The sequence below is a fragment of the Berghia stephanieae genome, chromosome 3 (assembly GCF_034508935.2).
Source record: "Berghia stephanieae isolate SIO BIC M18660-M18661 chromosome 3, UCSD_Bste_1.3, whole genome shotgun sequence".
NCBI lineage: Eukaryota > Metazoa > Mollusca > Gastropoda > Nudibranchia > Aeolidiidae > Berghia > Berghia stephanieae.
The window spans coordinates 103,264,805-103,285,989 of NC_088362.1; the positions used below are offsets into that span (position 1 = coordinate 103,264,805).

Here is a 21,185-nt window from a genome sequence, read left to right on the forward strand (position 1 = left end):
TTCATACAGTATAAATTGCCTAATGGGAATGTATCTTTTTTTTTCTAACACTCTTACAATATCAATGTTCGTCACAGGTCTTTATTCACGGATGAGTTAAGTTTTCCTATATTACGTGTGAAGGGATCGTCATTATTTGGTTTTTGCACCGCCTAGTGAGTTGTCGTTAGTAGTGCTCATGGAAACAAGCTATTTCATTGGTTGAACTACTGAATACAACTCACGATTTGTTTTCTTTTGTGGCAAAAGACTGGCATTTTGACGTCATTATTTGGTCAGTATCAGGCCATAACTTTACGAAGGCCACGCTGATGCTCACCAAAAATGACGTCACACAAGAAGACGACGATCACCTAACGACATTGAAAAGTGAGTAGTTTTTAGAATAGGATTCAGTAGTCTGATGTCACGCCACCCGGCAACGGCGGCCATCTTGGTTCTAAACAAAGAAAATCATTACTTTTTATTCTTCATGCTGGCTAGAACTTTTCATTCCCTTTTCACATGTCTTGTGATCAGAATGTGTAAAAGTCAAAACATGATCAAATTTATGAGTTTTTTTCCTCTGGAAACGCCTATGTGCTCGCCGGAGAAATATTTCATACGGGCGTCCGCCATTGTTCCAATAGTTTAGAGCCAGTGTTACTAAGTTACCATGCGTCATTAGGAAGGAAGTGACGTTACGACTGTTGAAGAGTATTGGATTCAGTAATCGGATGTCACGTCGCCCAGCAACGGCGAGCAGCGTGGTTCTAAACAAAGAAAATCGGTATTTTTTAATTCTTCATGCTGGCTAGAACTTTTCAGATGTCATGTGATCAGAATTTATAAAAGTCAAAACATGATCATATTTATAATGTTTTTCTCCTCTGGATACACTTTTATGCTCGTCGGAGACATATTTCATAATGGCCTTCGCCATTGTTCCGATAATTTAGAGCCAGTTACTAAGTTACTATGCGCCATTACGAGGGAAGTGACGTCAAGTCTGTTGAAGCCTATTGTTCAAGGAAAGAAATGACTCTATAAATAGAATGAAGTTCACGTCACTCGGGTCTTTGTTATTGTTTTTTTTGCCATCCCCGTTTATGAGTAATTCTCACGAAACTGTATTAATTAAACTATAAATGTTCATGGTTACACATAGTTTTGTGTGTTGGTCCGTTATACTTCTGGATGGCAATGTTGTGAGCTTCTAAGGCCAAGCGCTCACTCTCCATTGGTTGAGCTATTGGCTACAAGTCACAATGAACTTTTTCCAATGATTCTCGTCTTCTTTTATGACACTTTTTGGGGGTTGGTATCAGGCCATGCGTTTTCGAAGGCCACAACAGTACCGGGTAAATGACAGGAAATATTCTCATTGGATAAAGCTTAGTAATGGACCAATGAATCATCAATTATTCCTCAGTCCTTCTGCAAACTGAGTCCATTCATTTTCCTCTCCCGTCCATCTTGCCCTGTTTTTAACCTATCCTCTCAGTCGGTCTCTTAGCAAAGTTTTTAGTTGCCAAACCGAACAGGAACAGAACGCGAAAGTTTGATCTCGAAATTAAAATTTCTTGCAGTTTCCTACCAACAAAGTGAAACAACACACCCACTTTCTTTGTTGTTGTTTTTAAATCACCTTTGGATGATCAATTCTCACTAAACAAACGTTTGAATAATGATATAAACACTTTAGGTTACAAGTAGATTTGTTTGCTGCTATGTTTCATGTGTTTGTTGTGAGTAAATTACAGATAGAATGCGCTTGGCTAAGGAGTTCACAACATTGCCATCCGGAAGTATAACGGACCAACACACAAACTCTGTGTAACCATGAACTTTTATAGTCTGGTTAATACAGTTTAGTGAGAACAACTCACAAACGCGGATGGCAAAAACAATAACAAAGGCCTGAGTGACGTCATCTTCGAACTATCTATAGCGTCTATGACGAACAGGAGACGAAAATGAATGCACTCATTTTCCAGCCTGAGGAAACGTAGGCATTCCCTCAATTGAGGAGAATAAGTTTACTATATGTCAGAGGCCTAAAATTTTATTTTTTTCCGGTCATTTTGACGTTTAACTCAACTATATTCACCCTCGATCATATATATATATATATATATATATATATATATATATATATATATATATATATATTATATATATAATATACCAGTAAAAAGTCCGCACTTTCGCGAGGAAAGAACTATTTTCATTCAATATTGTACCCACCATCATTTAATGAGGGCAGCTTGGTCCCAACATGAAGTGTAAGCCACTATAGCCTCTGACCCGTGACCTGTGTGTGAAAACAGGTTGAGGTAAGAAAATCAACTGTATTTATTTTCGATTCTATTGTATTTATTTTCCAACAACACTCTACACGTTTTTATATTTCACTTTCTAAACTGCATTACACAGTTCCTCCCCGCCTCCCCTCTTTTCACTTAATCAATTGCGCACCTTTTAGAAATTTCTAGTATTCTATTTCAATTAGTGCTTCTTTACAAAGGAGCACACTATTTTCCTGCCCACCAATGTTTTGTTTATTCATCTTAACTACGCCACTACCACATTATCTCATTCATCTGTGGTGTTTCATTCATCCTGTTTTGTTGATAAAGGGGAAACCCGAAACGTTCATTTGATCTGTTTTTGTAATTTAATTAAAGTTTTTTAAATGCTTCCATATGATGACAAATTGAATAAATAAACGCCTGACAAAAGATCAACGGTGAAAATACAAATTGAAAGAATACTGGGGATGTGGGAGCTTTTGGAATGTCTCCCCTTTACTTAACTTATGGAAAAACAAACACCCTAGCATCTTTATTAAGACTTATGACTAACTCTAAAAGAAAAAGAAAGCCTTCGATCTCGAGCTAACCCTAATAGAAAAAAAAAACCCTCGGACTGCTTTTAGTAGGGGGAATTAGGCTAAAACCGTGCAAATTCGGGTTGAAAGCATGAAAATTTGCATACAGGTTGCTAAGACCCATAGAAAAAACATCTGATATAGAACCACTCTGGTAATTAACCATAACGTATCGGTTTTAGGCCTTAGATTTTACCTATTACAGCTATATTAAACAAGGGAAATAACTGCGTAAAAATATATTTTTTCTTCATATTCATTGTATTAGGGAAAATTAGGTTAAAACCGTGCACATTGGGGTTTTAATCCTGAAAATTGGCATATAGGTAGCTATGACCCGTATAAATAACACCTGATATAGAACCACTCTGGCAATTGATCATAACAGTGTGTTTTTAGCACTTTTATTTTTTCCTATATAGCATTACTTTCCGAGGAAATAACTACGACAATACAATGTGCGTTCTAAAACTTTAAACACACTGGTAACCATTCACGGTTATTTCGTAATGTAACTAGTGGATAAAAGCGGGAGAGGGGGGAGAGGGGGTGAGCGGGAGAGAGAGAGAGAGAGAGAGAGAGAGAGAGAGAGAGAGAGAGAATTTTACTCATTAACCTAACTAGTAGATAAAATAGGGAGAGGGGGGGGGAGAGGGGGACATGGAGTGAGCGGGAGAGACGGAGAGAGAGAGGAAGAGAGACACACACACACAGAGAGAGAGAGAGAGAGAGAGAGAGAGAGAGAGAGAAAGAGAGAGAATTTTACTCATTACTGCACTGACCTCCCCCCCCCCCCCAACACACACACACACACCCCCCGCATCTACACAAGTCCGTGCAAGGCAAACCGGACCTTAAACACTTGCATCGGATGCCGACATTCTCTCATCATTTGATGAGTTTTTGGGACACGTTTGACAATTCTGAAATTAAGCTCCACAGTGGTTCATGTCGGTCGTCACATTTGTTTAGGGTTCTCTTCAATAAAAGATATAATGTTAGCAAAAGCTCGACTTCTTTCAAGAACTGTGACATCATGATTATCATCAGCAGTGACATCTTTTCAATCTTGTTTTTTTTTTAAGTATCGTGCATGACAAATTTTATGGTATAGGGCGGTAGTGTGCCTCTTGAGCGACTAAATCTCATCCGGCAATAAATGACAACATATCAGAATCTTTTATAGATAACGCTATTTCACGAATATTTTCTTCCATCTCTGTTGTCATTACAGAATGTACTCCCGATTCCATGTTTTTACAAAAAAGCACGTTTATTTATTATAGCCAATCTCTAATTTTGAACGTTGTCTCATTATTCTCGTGGGTTGCGAAATATATTCATTCGGTGACTCCTCCAAGTCAAATGACGAAGTTTGGAATTATTGTAGGGCAATTCTTTTAGATTTCTTTAATTCTAATCGCCTAATTTTGTTGGCATTAAATTTTTTCACGACAATACTTATGCCATTTAGCATCATTTTGTTTTAAGCTTTCAATAATCTCATTTCTTTCTGATGAATTAAAAAAATAGATACATCCAACTTGTGTTCGTCACAAACCAAAGAATTGAATTGTGTTAAATCTTCAAGAAGAGTTTCATAGCCTTGCCCTTTGTCATACTTCCTCGACCTAAAGGGACATTATAAACGGTCTGTGTCATCTTGTTGGTATATCAAACACCTGTCCCAGTCTCTGGGAGCAGTTCTTTTTGCTATTGTATGTGTATCTGAAATCATGCAAACGCATTCCTTTATTAGGCATATGCAATATTCTTTCATAACTCTCTCTCTCTCTCTCACTCTCACTCTCTCTCTCTCTCTCTCTCTCTCTCTCTCTCTCTTTCTTTCTTTCGTTCTTTCTGTTAAAGACCCATCATCAGCAGGCAAATGTGTACAGTGCCTTACATAATGACAAAACAGTACAAATAGAACATTCTCCCATTGTCCCTTTGCGATAAATAACGTAAAGTAAATAACTTGCCACAATACAGCATCATAGTGGTTGATGATGATGATAATGATGATAATTATAGCAATGTAAGTGGTATGCTGACTCTTTCCTGTCATCAAGTTTGACCGAAATAGGTTTTAACTCACGTAAAATGATTATAGCAGTATTTTTGGAAAGAAAAGAAATCAGGAGGAGGGGAAATGAGCACTGTCCTTTGTCAACACCGGTTATCGGCATCTATTATTGAGATGTGTTCTGCTAGTCTACCACTCTGCTCGTCTACCCGTCTGCCCGTCCGTTTTAGAGTAATTGATTATACTTATTAAATCAGATGCAGAAAAAATCTCATAATTTTATAGAATATTGCTCGCTAGACGTCCTTTAAAACAAGTGAAATTGAAAATTATTTACGATTTAATAATTTGTATGGGTCGTGAATCGAAAGTAAAGGGAAAGGAAAACATCCGCTTAGACGCTAAAAATAGTCACCAATGGGAATCCAAAGGATGACGTAAAACAACCTTTGGTCGGTTTACACAATAACAATGAAAGAAATTATTGTCGTCCATTTCAAAATTTTCTAATCTTAAAAACCTTGTATCTCAACTAATACTGATCTCTCAGAGTGGTTCTATATCATAAATCATAGGGTTTTTCTTACTCTACAACATATGTAATTTTCACGCTTTCAACACTGTTTGCACAATTCAAGGGTTTTTTGGACCTAATTCCCCCTACTATTTGCACTACTTTTCAATACTTCACAAATGAAAATGGCGACCGAAAATCAAAACCATGGTCAAATTAGAAAATTTTAAACTTTCACAAATCTATCAAGGTTTGCTCTAGAGTTTTTAAAATGCTTCTATATGATGACAAATTGAATAAATAAACTCCTGTCAAAAGATCAACGATGAAAATACACATTGAAAGAATACTGGGGATGTGGGAGCTTTCGGAATGTCTCCCCTTTACTTAACTTATGGAAAAACAAACACCCTAGAACCGTTACTAAGACTTATGACTAACCCTAATAGAAAAAAAATCCTTCGATCTCGAGCTAACCCTAATAGAAAAAAAGACCCTCGGACTGCTTTGCACTACCTTTTGATACTTCACAGATCAAAATGGCGGCTGAAAAATAAAAAAAAATGGTCAAAATCCATCTGTCAACTTTTGGTTGTTCTTCCTGTCGTAAAAACGCCAAACTGACAAGTTTTTACAGTGACGAAATTGGTTCTTTTTGAGAGTGTTAGTGTCGTCGGTAAGTATTTTATGATATCTGTGTGACTCAACGAACTTTCAAACTGACTTTAAATTATAAAAGGAAATCAAGCTATCTTTTTATCTATCTGTAAAAAATACATTTCTATTTTTCAAATCTTTCAGTAGAAGCACAATGTTCTCCACAAGGCTATATTTTTTAAAGAAAGGATATATATATATATATATATATATATATATATATATATATATATATATATATATATATATATATATATGTATATGTATAGGGTGAAGTTGACGTCACTCAGGTCTTTGTTATTGTTTTTTGTCACCCATGTTTATGATTGATTCTCACTTAAGTGTATTAACCAGACTATAAGCGTTCAAGGTTACACATAGTTTTGTGTGTTGGTCCGTTATATTTCCGGATGGCAATGTTGTGAATTTCTTAGTTAAGCGCACACTATCTATATTGTGCGGTACGTGACCTTCGTAAACTGAAATTCTGACAATGACCAAAAAAATACGCAAAAAGACAAGTCTTTGTCCACTGAAGAAAATAAATCGTGAGTTGTATTCATTAGCTCAACCAATGGGATCACTTGTTTCCATAAGCACTACTAACAACTCTGCACAAACCTAAAAAAACTGACGTCAAATTATAAATCCAAGTCGGACCGAAACGATTGCTATGGTTGGACCTTTGTCGGGTTATAGTTAACGATTGCTAAGGACGGGAGGTCAAATTAATTTTTGTTCCAAGGCGAGTTATTTTCCCGCTTCGTCACCAAAGCTACAATGAATGAGGGGTATCTAGAATGAGAGCACAAAACATAATATTATGACCTGTTTTTAAATTGAAAGAGACCGAGGCTGTCAATTAAAAGGACTTGAATAAAACGTCACAATGACTCCTTCGTACAAAAGAATCATTTTATATTATTGTACACGGTTGGATTAAAACTGAAACTGCTTTATGGCCTTCCTATCATTTGTTCTGGTTTTGTTGTTTAGAATTATTTTTCGTTTTGAGTTTCTTATCAGAATAGCATTGCTGTGGTACTCTGTCGTGCACAATAAAAAAACTTTGACCAAAAACATTGGTCCTCCAAATATCGATCAATTAACTCACACAAATAGTTTTGCTACTTTTCAGAATTGGAAAAAAATGTATTAAAAATGAGCATGCACATAAATAGTTTTATTCAACTACTACCATTATCATGCAAAAACTAAAAACATTAGCTTTGATACTACGCCTACAATTTGTCTCAGAAAAATGTAATAAATAGGCACACACACACACACACAAACTCAAACACACGCGTGCACACAAACACACAAACACATCTTTTAACAGCTTTTAAATATTTGTTGGGTGTAATATTGAATATTTGTGGCTTCTTTTAAAAAAAATATTTCATTGTGTTGTTTTTTGTAAGAGGGGTTTAGGATAAATTTATGACACGCAATCCGTTGGTATTGATATCTTTGGTTAGCTGTGTTGTGTTTATTTTGAAGAGATGGGGTGTGATTGGCCAGTTATTGGTGAATTATGTCAATCAGAATAAGATTTGTGAGGGAACTTTTTAAAACTTTTGTTATAAATGAAAGATTGTGAATCGCATTGAGCATGCTGAATGTGTGGTAATTTGCTATATAGTACTTGTTATTACATGTCCACACACACAAACACACACAGACACAAACGAATGTACGCGTCAGTAGCTCAGTTACTTGTAATTTACCACCTTTGACCAGCAATTGATCTCCATTTCTGTAACGTTAAATAACAGTGATATTGATTTTGAATAGAACGCGAGTCTACAAATGCTACTTTCAAATCAAGCAAGAAGCACAATGAAACAGGTCAAGCCAATGACATACAAAGAACAGGCCGTCCAAAGAAACAACCATAGAGGGTATTGTCCAACAACACTAAGTTATCCTTTAAAATAAGCTGATTTATCGTTAGACGCCGGTATTTATCTGATGGAATGAGAGAACGGATAACGGTGCAAAGATCTTTATTGACCAACTTGCGCTGAATGAACCGTTTCAGTTAGGGCAGTTAACATCGATTGTCTCAGAACAATGGGCAAATGTTTTGTTCACCGGATAAGTGAAAAGTTCGAGACTGATTCTGTTGACAGATGAGACGTTTGCTATTGGCAAAACGGTGAACGTTCTCAACAAGAAAATATCATCCAAGTGAAGAACAGGTGAATGGTCTTGTGCTAGTTTGGGATCATGGGAGGTCAGAAGACATCCCTTGTGAGAATAGATGGCAGGTTGCCACCTGACAGGTTACAATAAAGAAAACAATTGTAAAAATTGTAGTATCGCCTAACAGGTGTCATGTCCCATCCTACATGTTAAATGTTACTGTTGGCCATAGACCCCTTGTAAAGCGCTTTGAGCACGTTTAGTGGATATTGCGCTATATATAAAAAAAGCTCAAGCTCAAGGATGCACGTCAGAAAAACGTTGTTCATTTTTTTTCAGAGACAATAATATCAACAAAACTGTTTATACATGAACCGTACTATCGCAAAGTGCTCAAATTAACCAGGACTTTTAAAGAGAATAATAATTTCAGACAGTGATGTGGCCAGCAATTAAGTCCTGACATGAATACAACCGAGAACATGTGGGATATTATGAAGAGAGAGGTTCGTCATCTTGGTCCTTAACAAAACGGAGATGACTTATACGAGCACCTTAAATTTATATGGGGTAATCTTGATGCAGAGTTAATTGAGTAACGCACTCAGTCCATGAAAAGGAGAGTGGTTTCCCTGCATCATGAAAATAGGGGAAACACCAAATAAAGTTGTGTCAATTTGCAAACTCTAATTTTTGGTGTCGCGTCTTAAGTTTGCGGTTTTCTTTTAAACGGGGCATTTAGATTGGCAAAAGTATGTACATTAGATAGAGAAATAAATGAGCTTTCCATGAATGTATAATAAATGATAATAATTCTTTTGTTACGTTGCTAAATATTACGAGAGTTCAAACGAGTCTGAACTTACTTTTGCATTAAAATCGGATGCTTACAAAAATGATTTGTGTTTCAAACGGTTATAACTTCTAAACTACGGTATGTGATCAATATTCTTAAAATTGTACACAAATATAGGTAGCCTACATATATCAATATCTATTTTCAATCGATATTTTGAAAAAATCATTATACAAATATTGAACTTGAAAGACTTTCAACATATCGTTAAAAAGAAACATTATTTAGACGGTTTCTTCTGTAGTGAAAAAACAGCGATAGGCTTTATATTCGATAGATTGGCTGAACAGAATCATTGGAAGGGTCGTTCATACAACGGTGTTCAATAGATATCTGTTTTGTTTTTCTTGTTTTGTTTGTTTTGTTTTTGTTTTTGTTTCATATGCATGTCGCCCAGAATCCATACACGCCGAGAATCCATACGCTTCAAAGTGTGTCACATAAAACCTTTTCGTGTGTTTTCATAGCGCTCTTTTTCAAGGCGATTGAATTTTTTATAATCAAAAGTTCTTGAACTTCACATACAAATCGACATTCATAACAGTCATTAAGAACTGGAATTAGAAATATTTTCATTAATGAAGCTAACCAATCGTTTAAGAGGTTGGTTCCTTTTCCAGGTTGAAACGAGGTAGTCTACCAGGACTTGTAACACAATCTTTTAATTTGCATCACTATAATAAATCGATTCTGTAAAAATATTTCCTCTATCACTCGTGCACAATTTTGATTTTAATGATGAGAAGAGATGTTAAATTTGTCATAGTCATATACATAAGTGTTTTGTCTGTAAAATAAATATAACAAGTTTTTTAAGCGTATTTTTTCTCTCTCGTACGGATTTGGGGTATGTCACTTTACCCCATGCGCCCCAAAACCGTAAATGGTCCGCCACGAAACCGATCTTTTAATCCAAGAATCCAAAAGATCACGTTAATTTCAAAATGTCAGCATTTATACAGCGCATATAATAAATATGATTCTAAAAATAACAAGGGTTTGAAAACCAATAGCAACACGGTTTCAATAAGTGTCAATACCCATTACTATCATGCCTTTTGTGTTATATCAATCCGTCTGTTGTTTGATAAAAAGGCGACCTACCCTCTACTTGCCGCTGACAAAATGCACGTTTACAGTATGTCCAGAAAATGTTGAGTTTATACGTGATCTACGGCATCAGAATGGTATTAATATTAATTCGGGGTGATTTAGATGCCAAAAACTGAATTTACATGTCGCCAAAGATATGAAACTTGGGTTTAATGGAGGTGTTTTGTCTGAGGCGAAGTGAGCGTATTTGCAGGTTTGATAACCGGACATAATTCGGGCTCGTTTTAACATTGTTGTAATGGAGAATACTTTGCGTCGGTTTGATAGTACTGTATTTCCATAATTCAATCATGAGGCCATAACAATTTGGGTTATCAGACCTAAAAATAAGTACACGTTGATCTGGGGCAATAGATACACTTTGGCAAAAATTACAAAAAGTAACATCTGACATTGATCATCGTTTTAAATGTTATTTTCATACTTTGACACCTGGTTTATATTCGTAAATTATTTTAAGACCATATGTCACATAAATCTACCTAATTATAACAATAGTCAATACATGGATTTGAATCTTCAATCCAATTAGCGAAAACAGATAATGTGGACGTTTCGGGTTTCCCCTTTGTCAATAAAACACAATGAATTATGTTTTGTTGACAAAGGGGAAACGTCCACATAATCTGTCTTCGTTAATAAGATTGAAGCGCCCATTACATTTGACTATTGCTGTTAAATTCTTCGATCTTCAAGCAGCAACATTTGCTATATCAACTTACATGAATGCCCAATTTTGTTTTTAAAATCTTAAAACTGAGACTTCATTGAGGCCTCGGATTTGGGAAATATTTTGATAAGTTAGCGATCGAGTTAAAATCTGAGGCAAACGTTTTCTGGCTAAAATCTGAAAAATACGTTGTCTGAACACGGGAGAAAATATATGTATTTTTCTATGTCCACTGTTAACAAAGAATGCAGCCCTTTTCGTCGATAATTACGGTTTTTATTTTTTAAAAATGTTTCTTTTTCTGCTCATTCTAGGCAGATGCCTTGATCTAAGCAAATCACTTCACCTATGATAATTCGCGGCTGACGCATGGGGTGTTTTAGTCTTTTGATTTAGAATAGGTGAACAATCTTTTCAATTTTCGCCCCCCCCCCCCACCCCCCCCCCATTTTTGGAGCTCTCTCCCATCACACGTGAGATGCTCAGATTCGTTGACAACGTTCAAATCTAGCTTAAAGTTTTATCATTTTACGTCATAATGTTGCAATATTATTTTCATATTTTGTTGTTGTTAAATTGAATTCGTATCACGTTTCCTTCAAACTTGTCTCACTGTAACATATTTTGTTTTATATCACTGTAAAGCGCTTAGAGCCTGTGACAACGGGGTAAAGCGCGACATAAATGCCATTTATGATTAGAATTCTACCAGAAAGACAAGTTTCCCATGGAGATAAATAAAGGGAATTTTTGTTTATACATCTTTTCATTATTTATTTATTTATTTATTCATATCACTATTTATTTATTGGTTTATTTATTGATATGTTTATTTATTATTTATTGTTTTTGATGCTAAGGGAGTGAAGATATAAACTCTACAAACTTACCTATCAAGTATCCCTGGAATATTATGGCACGTCAGGTTACAGGCAGGTTATGTCCATCTCACCAAACGAAGTCCTTGAAAAAGAATTTTCTTGGGATAATCACCTCAGGAATTTGGTCTGATGCTACATAAACACATATAAATTTTGAGAACAATTTTGCCAGCAGACGTTCATTTCCAATATAGATAGATTAATGGGCATGATCTATATTAACTTTACACGTGCTCGAGGTCATTGGTCACATTGCAAAATGTGCTCAAAGTGACCTATTTAGTGAAAAGTGTTCACAGCTTTTTAAATATCTAACATGACGATTGGTCATTTGCTTGACACATGGGTATGTTTCGAACATTTGTAAACAAAGCAGCGTGTTTACATTTGTTAATAAATATCAAATCGTCGGACAGCAACAAATCATAATGTGATTTATGACCTGGTTGGACGAAAACATAAATATAGATCGTTCCCATTCAACACGACTCCTAACTTGTTAGACAAGACACGGTAAGTTTAAGCAGACAACACACCGAGTATCCCTGCCGTTGCGAACTGAATAGGAAGAATAAATTAATAATTGAGCGGGTAAAAAAATAAATTTTTAAGGCCTTTAGATTATTCAAAACATACGTTGTAACGCAAGGAGGGTCAAATTATTCGCATACCGGTTGAGAGCGTAACTATTGTTTGCAAAGACAGACAAATAATCTAACACTGAAGTCACGTATCAATGATTTGGATATCTATGATAAAACGAATTCGTCTCTATAATAGATCCTAATTGTCACAATTTTATTTTTTTTTCTAAAATATTTTTTGAATTTGAATTTACTACACTCCAGCACGGTTTCCTCGGACACCGTTTCCTCAAACACACGGTTTCCTCGAACACTCGGTTTCCTCGGACACACGGTTTCCTCGGACACCGTTTCCTCAAACACACGGTTTCCTCGAACACACGGTTTCCTCGAACACCGTTTCCTCAAACACACGGTTTCCTCGAACACACGGTTTCCTCGAACACACGGTTTCCTCGAACACCGTTTCCTCAAACACACGGTTTCCTCAAACACACGGTTTCCTCGAACACCGTTTCCTCAAACACACGGTTTCCTCGAACACACGGTTTCCTCGAACACCGTTTCCTCAAACACACAGTTTCCTCGTTCTCATTCGAATGTCCCCAATTTTTCCATTTATCATTCTGTGTTATCATTCCATTCCTTCCTCGAACTAATTTTTTCCTCAAACACGGATTCCTCAAACAAATTTCAACCAGTCAACGTAAAAAAAAAATGAATTAAAGTTGTTTTGGGGTTTTGTTCTTGGGGTTTGTTTGTTTCTTTTTTTCTTTGTTGTAGTCGTTTTTTTTTTGTTTTGTGTTTTTTGCGCGGGTGATTTCAACAAATGATAATTCACTGTGACAGTGATAGTTACTTATGTGTGTATTTGTGAATTTAACTACACTGCAGGTGTTTATAAACAGAATAGTACACACGCAGAAACACACAGTCACTCATGCACTTTACCGCAGTTTCGCTAACCGTCACCTCCCTGCCTATTCATATCACTTTGCCGTCCTTTCAAATTTTAATGCCACGCGTCATGAATTGCTAATGGTAATGGTTGGCCACCACGGTTAATGAGTGTTGAGATACAGCGACACCCCCTCCCCCTCCCCCACGCATACAAATCCTATTTATAAAGTTATCTTCCTCAACATATCAATAAGGCATATAAATAATAAAGTTCCCTTTATTCATCCTCAAGAGGAAATTTGTCTTAGGGAAAACTGGAATAACCCAAGTGTCAGCCGCAGAGCAGCGCCGCAAACTAAGCTAGGGAGAATTGGCTTGCTGAAGGACACAAAACGCGGTGGATATTCAAACTAGGTATTTTTCGCGTACGAAGCAAATACCATACCGCTGAGCCACAGTGCCTCCTCCTCCCCCTCCCCTCTCCATCAAAACGTTTTGACAAGATGCAGTTTTCTCGAACGTTTTTGAATGTCCCGAGAAATTTGAGGAAACCGTGCTTGAGTGTATTTTATTCTTGACGTGTTAGTGTGGGAAGATGAACGATTTTATAGGGAATGAGATTAGCGGAAGAGTAGCGTCCCTTGATTGGACGTCAACGGCGGAGAAGTTATTTGTAAACAAACCAACTACAAGCCAAGGGCTCCAAATACAACATTTATTATTCTTATTTCTGTACAAAAATGCATAACGTTGATTATGATAGGCATTTTTGTACAGAAATATGAATATTTTTTTAAAAATTGGACCGCTTGACTTGTATAGTTGGTTTGTTTACAAATAACTTCTCCACCGGTGACGTCCAATCAAGGGACGCTACTCTTCCGCTAATCTCATTCCCTACAGACAAAAGGCAAATCAAATAATAGAATTACTGCCGTTCTAAAGTCATTTTCTTGCTGGAACTTCGAGTAATTATTGATTGTTATCGATTAAACGACACCTGCATCGGTCGAGCGCTGTTCGCTTCCAAATTTATTTGGAATAACGGTCGGTGCCCGTAAGCGTGGTGTTCAATACCTTAATTACGTGTAATCTACAAACGAATAACACGGCTCTATGTAATACATCGACCTCAATAGGTCCGTTTCCTGAAACGATTGTATTTGGAAAAAACAAATAGGGTAGGTCGCCCAAATCCATACGCTTCACAAGTATCACCTTATCGTGTTTAAATGACGCCCTTTTTCAAGGCGAATTGAATTTTTATAATCTGAAAATCTTTAACTTCAATTGAACTGTAATTCGAAATATTGTCAAAAATGAAGCTAACCCATCGTGTAGGAATTTGGTTCCTTTTCCAAGATGATACGAAGTATTTAGTCTACCGCGATTTGTTACAGAATCTTTTAATTTGCATCACTATAATAAATTGATTCTGTAAAATATTTACCTACATCACTCGTGTACAATTTTAATGATAATGATAAGCACACGTGTTAAATGTGTTATTTACCTAAGTGTTCTGACAGTAAAATTAATATCAAAAACGTTTAAAGCGTATTTTTCTCTCTCAACGGATCTGGGACATGCCACTTTGCCCCATGCCCCAAAACCGTACATGCCTCGCTCCAAATTCATACTTTGATCCGAGTCTCAAAAAGATCACATTAATTTCAAAAGCATTTATACTGCGTATATCCAATATATGTGATTCTAAAAACAACAAGGGGTTCACAGCGTGTCAATGACCATTACTATCATGTCTTTTGTTATACATTACTCTGCCTGTCCTTTGATACAGGGGAAACCTGAAACGTCCTGATTGTCACACGTGGAGTATCGACATGGCATGATACCGACCAATACCCTGACAGCAGACTGTGTTAACTGGGTTGACAGCAATTACCTTCCCTAGCGAGGATGCAACTTCACAACTCGTGCACGAACACCCTAACTCACTCGCGTAGCTCACACTCAGCCAATACCGGACAATGGAAGACACGCCCACCACCATCTCTCTCATCACTGCTGTAAAACACATGGGAATGGAATCCTGGTCATCCGAATCTTATAAAACACGCACCTTGCAAAGAATCATCCTCTTCCACAAAATACCCTCCAAGAAAGGACCTGTTTTATCCTGTTCAGTGGTGTGATATTCATAATAAAGGGTAGAATGCAATGATTTAATTATCTTAAAATTCTTTCTGATCTACAGATTATGTATCAACAACATTGTCTGCCTACTCTCTTACCTCCATTCGTATAGATAGTATGCGCTAGGCTAAGAAGCTCACAACATTGCCATCCGGAAGTATAACGGACCAACATACAAAACTATGTGTAACCATGAAATTTTATAGTCTGGTTCATACAGTTTAGTGAGAACTACTCATATACGTGTATGGCAAAAAACAATAACAAAGACCTGAGTAACGTCAACATCATTCTATCTATACCTATGATTTTGATATGCATGTCATCATTATGACCTGGTTACATATAATTTGATCATACGTTGCCATATAATTGTTCATCTAGTTTTGTTTATCTCGTACTGTCAGGTAATTGGATTCAGTAGTCTGATGTCACGCCACCCGGCAACGGCGGCCATCTTGGTTCTAAACAAAGAAAATCATTACTTTTTATTCTTCATGCTGGCTAGAACTTTTCATATGCCTTGTGATCAGAATGTGTAAAAGTCAAAACATGATCAAATTTATGTTTTATTTTTCCTCTGGATACGCTTTTATGCTCGCCGGGGAAGTATTTTATACGGGCGACCGCCATTGTCCGATAGTTTAGAGCTAGTGTTACTAAGTTACCATGCGTCATTAGGTAGGAAGTGACGTTACGACTGTTGAAGAGTATTCATGAGGCTCGGGAGTCAATACGTATAACGTTCACGTAGTAGACTATTTTACTAAAATATTATTAGGCTTGTTTTGCCGTTTGTACCGTTTGAATATATTGTAAGGTTTGACTTCACACCCTATCTAGTAGCACTGTCTGAGGGACACGAGTAACGCAGACAGGCCAAGGGAGTTTAACACGGATAAATCTGACGTCCTGTATAGGGAATGAGATAAGCGGAAGAGTAGCGTCCCTTGATTGGAAGTCACGAGCGGAAAAGTTATTAGAGAGAGAACGTCATGCTGGTTGTGCGGCATGAGACACTTCACCGAAAGCGAGGACGAGAGAGACGCATGCGCAAAACCATTTTGACGTTCTCTCTGTAAGGTGACGTCAAATCAAGGGACGCTATTCTTCCGCTAATCTCATTCTCTATATATTTATCATATCAAACCAGATTTCAATTCCCTTCCTATTATAGGCGTAGGAGGAGCAGTGCAACCTCACACCATTGCCGCAAACGGCACCCTACAATCAAGACCTGTGAGACGGCCTGTCCGGCTAAGCACCTCGGCTGCCACAAACATAAGATTCACAAAAATCAGCATTTACTGTGGTTTTGTTAAGCGCCCAATGATGTAAAATAAACAATAAAAATATATAAAAGCGTACATTAAAAATTTTATAAAACAATAAATCTGACAGACTTTTATACGATTCAGTAGTCTGATGTCACGCGCCCGGCAACGGCGGCCATCTTGTTTCTAAACAAAGAAAATCATTACTTTTTATTCTTCATGCTAGCTAGAACTTTTCGTTCCCTTTTCGTATGCCTTGTCATCAGAATGTGTAAAAGTCAAAACATGATCAAATTTATGGGTTTGTTTTCCTCTGGAAACGCTTTTATGCTCGCCGGAGAAATATTTCATACGGGCGTCCGCCATTGTTCCGATAGTTTAGAGCCAGTGTTACTAAGTTACCATGCGTCATTAGGAAGGAAGTGACGTTACGACTGTTGAAGTGTATTCATGAGGCTCGGGAGTCTATACGTATAACGTTCACGTAGTAGACTATTTTACTAAAATATTATTAGGCTTGTTTAGCCGTTTGCACCGTTTGAATATATTGTAAGGTTTGACTTCACACCCTATCTAGTACCACTGTCTGTGGGACACGAGTAACGCAGACAGGCCAAGGAAGTTTCAAACGGAGAAATCTGACGTCCTGTATAGGGAATGAGATTAGCGGAAGAGTAGCGTCCCTTGATTGGAAGTCACGAGCGGAAAAGTTATTAGAGAGAGAACGTCATGCTGGTTGTGCGGCATGAGACACTTCACCGAAAGCGAGGACGAGAGAGACGCATGCGCAAAACCATTTTGACGTTCTCTCTGTAAGGTGACGTCAAATCAAGGGACGCTATTCTTCCGCTAATCTCATTCCCTATATATTTATCATATCAAACCAGATTTCAATTCCCTTCCTATTATGGGCGTAGGAGGAGCAGTGTAACCTCACACCATTGCCGCAAACGGCACCCTACAATCAAGACCTGTGAGACGGCTAGTCCGGCTAAGCACCTCAGCTGCCACAAACATAAGATTCACAAAAATCAGCAAATACTGTGGTTTTGTTAAGCGCCCAATGATGTATAATAAACAATAAAAATATATAAAAGCGTACATTAATATTATAAAACAATAAATCTGACAGACTTTTATTGCCAAATATGGGTGGGACTGGAACTTTTACTTTTTATTACCTATTTCATTGTGATGGTAATATCCTTAGACAGCTATACGAGCCAGTAATGATTGTAGGTTAATATTTCATGTAATGTATAACGCGGAAATCATAGGATTTGGAGACCTCTATTCAATTTAATCTTAATTAATATGGCGATTCTGTGAGTGCAGGACCTGACAACCTATGTAAAACGCTCGAGAGGTGTGGGGATTTATTACATAAATGTTTCTTAAACAAAAATTCACCTCCACATTAAATACCACATTACACACCATTCGTCTTTATACATAAACTGAAGCTGAAATTCTACCACATCGTTGTCATATTATAAACTTTATTTTGAAAATATATTATCAGGCTGTATGACTATCAATGTATTGCTCTTCGGGTTGGGGGCAAGCCATGTACCGGTTTGGAGCATGAGCGTACGTATTTGGGGGGAGGGAGTTATGGTAATCTAGTTTCGTTTTTTATCTATAGATATTTGACCGAATCAATTTTTAACGGACACCTTTATATTATCACGCTCTTTTATGGAGATGGGATATTACAACTAAGTCGCTTATTAATTTGTCACCGAACCGACCAGCATTTTATATTTTTATAGCACAATTTTGGTCTTCTCTGTGTTATAATTAGTTGGTTACCGAACCGACTAGTATAACACAGTTTGGGCCTTCTATGGGTTTTACTTTATTGGGACATATATGCATAGTAACAAATCTGCCTTCTCTGTTCTATGATTTTATTGATATCTTTTAGTTTCACTTCACCAGTTTTCCCCAATATTGTCTTAAGAATTTTTGACAATATCCGTGGTGTGGAACTCAAGCCGAACCCCAACCGTGTGAGTCAGTAAGTTCTACCCTTGTAGTTTACCAACCGGTAGCCCAAAAGATCTTCCGCAACTCTTATCTGGAGATCTGCTGACTTGAGGTCTACAATCGTTTCAGCTCTGCTCTGTCTCCACTCACGCAAAGTCTCGCTACATATATCCGTAAAATCATCGCAGTTGACATACTTATTCAGCTCCCTGAAATCCAAGACTGGCCTGGAATTGTTCTTCGTCGGTTGAACAACAGCCATTAAAGGAATCACTCCCGATTTAACTTTTTTTATTCCATGGCATCAGCATACCTTCCTCTATCCATCTATCCACTTCCTTTTCAAAGCCATCCTTAACTGTACCTTTTAAATTCCGATCATACTTACTTACTTACTTATCCGAACCAGCGACCACCTGAGCTCTAGCCCTTCGGTCTTGTACCATGATGTAAAATTCCGATCATAACATTCAACCTTATTTTCTAATTAATGGTGGCTCCGTTTTCCATGTCCATTGCACCGTCCATTGCCTTCCATCAAATACTGCTGTAAAATCATTGTCTTCAATCACCTCAGCCATCAATTTCCCATTGTCAACTTTTTCCTCTTCTTTAGCAACACACTCACTGGCTTTCACAACCCTGCCTCAGCATTCATCAATTTTATTGTCATTTGATACATTTTCACTCACGGCCTTTTGCTCACAAGAGCTGCATCAGAAAAACCGTTAACAAAACTCAACTTCACCAATCTATCCAACCCTTCGCCATTAAATCCAGCCAACCCACCAAGCCTCCTCAACTCTGTGCAAAAACATCAACTTGTTCACCCATCCATCTCTTTTCCATCATCTTTTTATGCGCCACAAACGGCCAGTCGGCAAACGCCTCGATCAAATGCTGTTCAATGTCTCCCGCATTCGACTGCTGCACCTCATCCAACTGCAAGTACACCGCCAATGCATCCCCCTCCAGATACAACGGTAAGAAATTTTCAACCTGCGTTATGCCTTTCAACTTTGTTACCAGTCTCACCTTCTTTATCCAGGCAATGATGTTATAGGATCTCGAAATAACTTAATAACAAAATGATTAAATACAAACGATAGTAATTTAATGAAACTTGAATGATAATAAAAGAGAAAAGTTTGATCAGAAGTCTTGTCGTTGTTATCAGTTCATGATTTGTGAGAGAGAGGAAGACTCCGCTCGCTTCGTCCAAAGCTCCATTCGTCTTTTTCGCTCCCTACATTACCCCCCCTCCCAGCTGTATACCACCTAGTTTACAGCGCTAGTCTTGATATCGAGGAGGGAGCCTTGACTGTCTACCGGACCTGGTGGTAATTATAACGTCTCTATTTGGGCGTGTTTTATCCGATACCGCCTCTTCCAATGTAGCAGGTTTTGTATCTTAACCTGGTCCTAATTGGGGCTTCCTTGTTTGCTGTATTGTTGTTGGAGCGATATGTGCTGCTTTCAGGCGATCTACAGTTACCTTCTCTTTTTTTTCCTTTAATGTCTAATACAAAATATTTGTCATTTGTCTCTAAAATTCGATAAGGGCCGTCATAGTGCCGTTGTAAAGGGGAACGGTGAGAGTAAATGCGAACGTAAACGTAACCGGTAGAAGTTAGATTGGTAGGTATGTAAACAGGCTGATTCCCATGAAAGTTTGGCGGAGTTGAAGCCAGTGATTGCATGGTTACTTTGAGTTGTTTCACGAAATCTGAACTAGGCTCTATGTGCGGAGTGTTTTTGGGTTGCAGTATTTCTCTTGGAAGACATAGTGTTGAACCGTAAACCATTTCGGTAGGTGAACAATCGGCCTCAAGTCTCCAAGAAGAACAAATTCCGAGAAGAACCAATGGGAGTTCCGAGTACCAATTTGGAGAAGTTGTTCTCGCCTTCAGTGCATTTTTGAGTTGTCTGTGAAAGCGCTCGACCATCCCGTTTGCTTGTGGGTGGTATGCCGTCGTGTTGTTGGTCTTGATGCCAAGCAACTTCCCAAATTCTGACCAAAGCGTCGAGGTGAATTGTCTACCTCGGTCAGAGGTAATGTCTGTTGGCACACCAAACCGCGATATCCAATGTTGAAGAACAGCTTGTGCTCATGTCGTAGCATGTGCATCTGGTAGTGGAATTGCTTCGGGCCAACGAGTAAAACGGTCTATTATGGTGAAAATGTATGACATGCCTTGACTTGTTGGTAAAGGGCCAACAAGGTCAACGTGTAGGCTAGAAAATCGTGTGTCTGGTTGTGGTAAGCGAATTGATAACGGTGATTTGGTATGACGACTGATCTTTGATGTTTGACAGGCATGGCACTCTTTACACCAGCGACGAATATCTCGTTTCATACTCTCCCAAACAAAATGCTGACAAATGAGTTTTTGTGTGGGTCTTGGGCCAGAGTGTGATAGGCCCTGCAATTGGTCGAAAATTAGATGTGTCCACGATTTGGGTAGAATGGGCCTTAGTCTTCTAGTTGACGTGTCACAGAGGATGACATGGGTGTCGAAGTCGACATATTGGAGATTTAAGCCTATT

At 37.7% G+C, this 21,185-nt stretch overlaps 2 protein-coding genes across 2 annotated transcripts in view; one reads left to right on the plus strand and one right to left on the minus strand.

Annotated features, from left to right (window-relative positions):
- The window catches only part of LOC144969029 (uncharacterized), a 46,974-nt gene extending 34,720 nt beyond the window's left edge, over nucleotides 1–12,254 (minus strand). Inside the window, exon 1 of the mRNA XM_078907994.1 lies at nucleotides 11,744–12,254. The gene's annotated coding sequence lies outside the window, so the exon portion shown is untranslated. The remainder of the gene's footprint in view (nucleotides 1–11,743) is intronic.
- Nucleotides 1–19,315, plus strand: part of LOC144969410 (uncharacterized) — a 26,732-nt gene extending 7,417 nt beyond the window's left edge. The window contains exons 2-5 of the mRNA XM_078908522.1: nucleotides 15,760–15,782; nucleotides 18,172–18,239; nucleotides 18,591–18,669; nucleotides 19,255–19,315. Of these exons, the coding sequence (XP_078764648.1) occupies nucleotides 15,760–15,782; nucleotides 18,172–18,239; nucleotides 18,591–18,669; nucleotides 19,255–19,315 (231 nt within the window). The remainder of the gene's footprint in view (nucleotides 1–15,759; nucleotides 15,783–18,171; nucleotides 18,240–18,590; nucleotides 18,670–19,254) is intronic.
- Nucleotides 19,316–21,185: the final 1,870 nt, after the last annotated feature.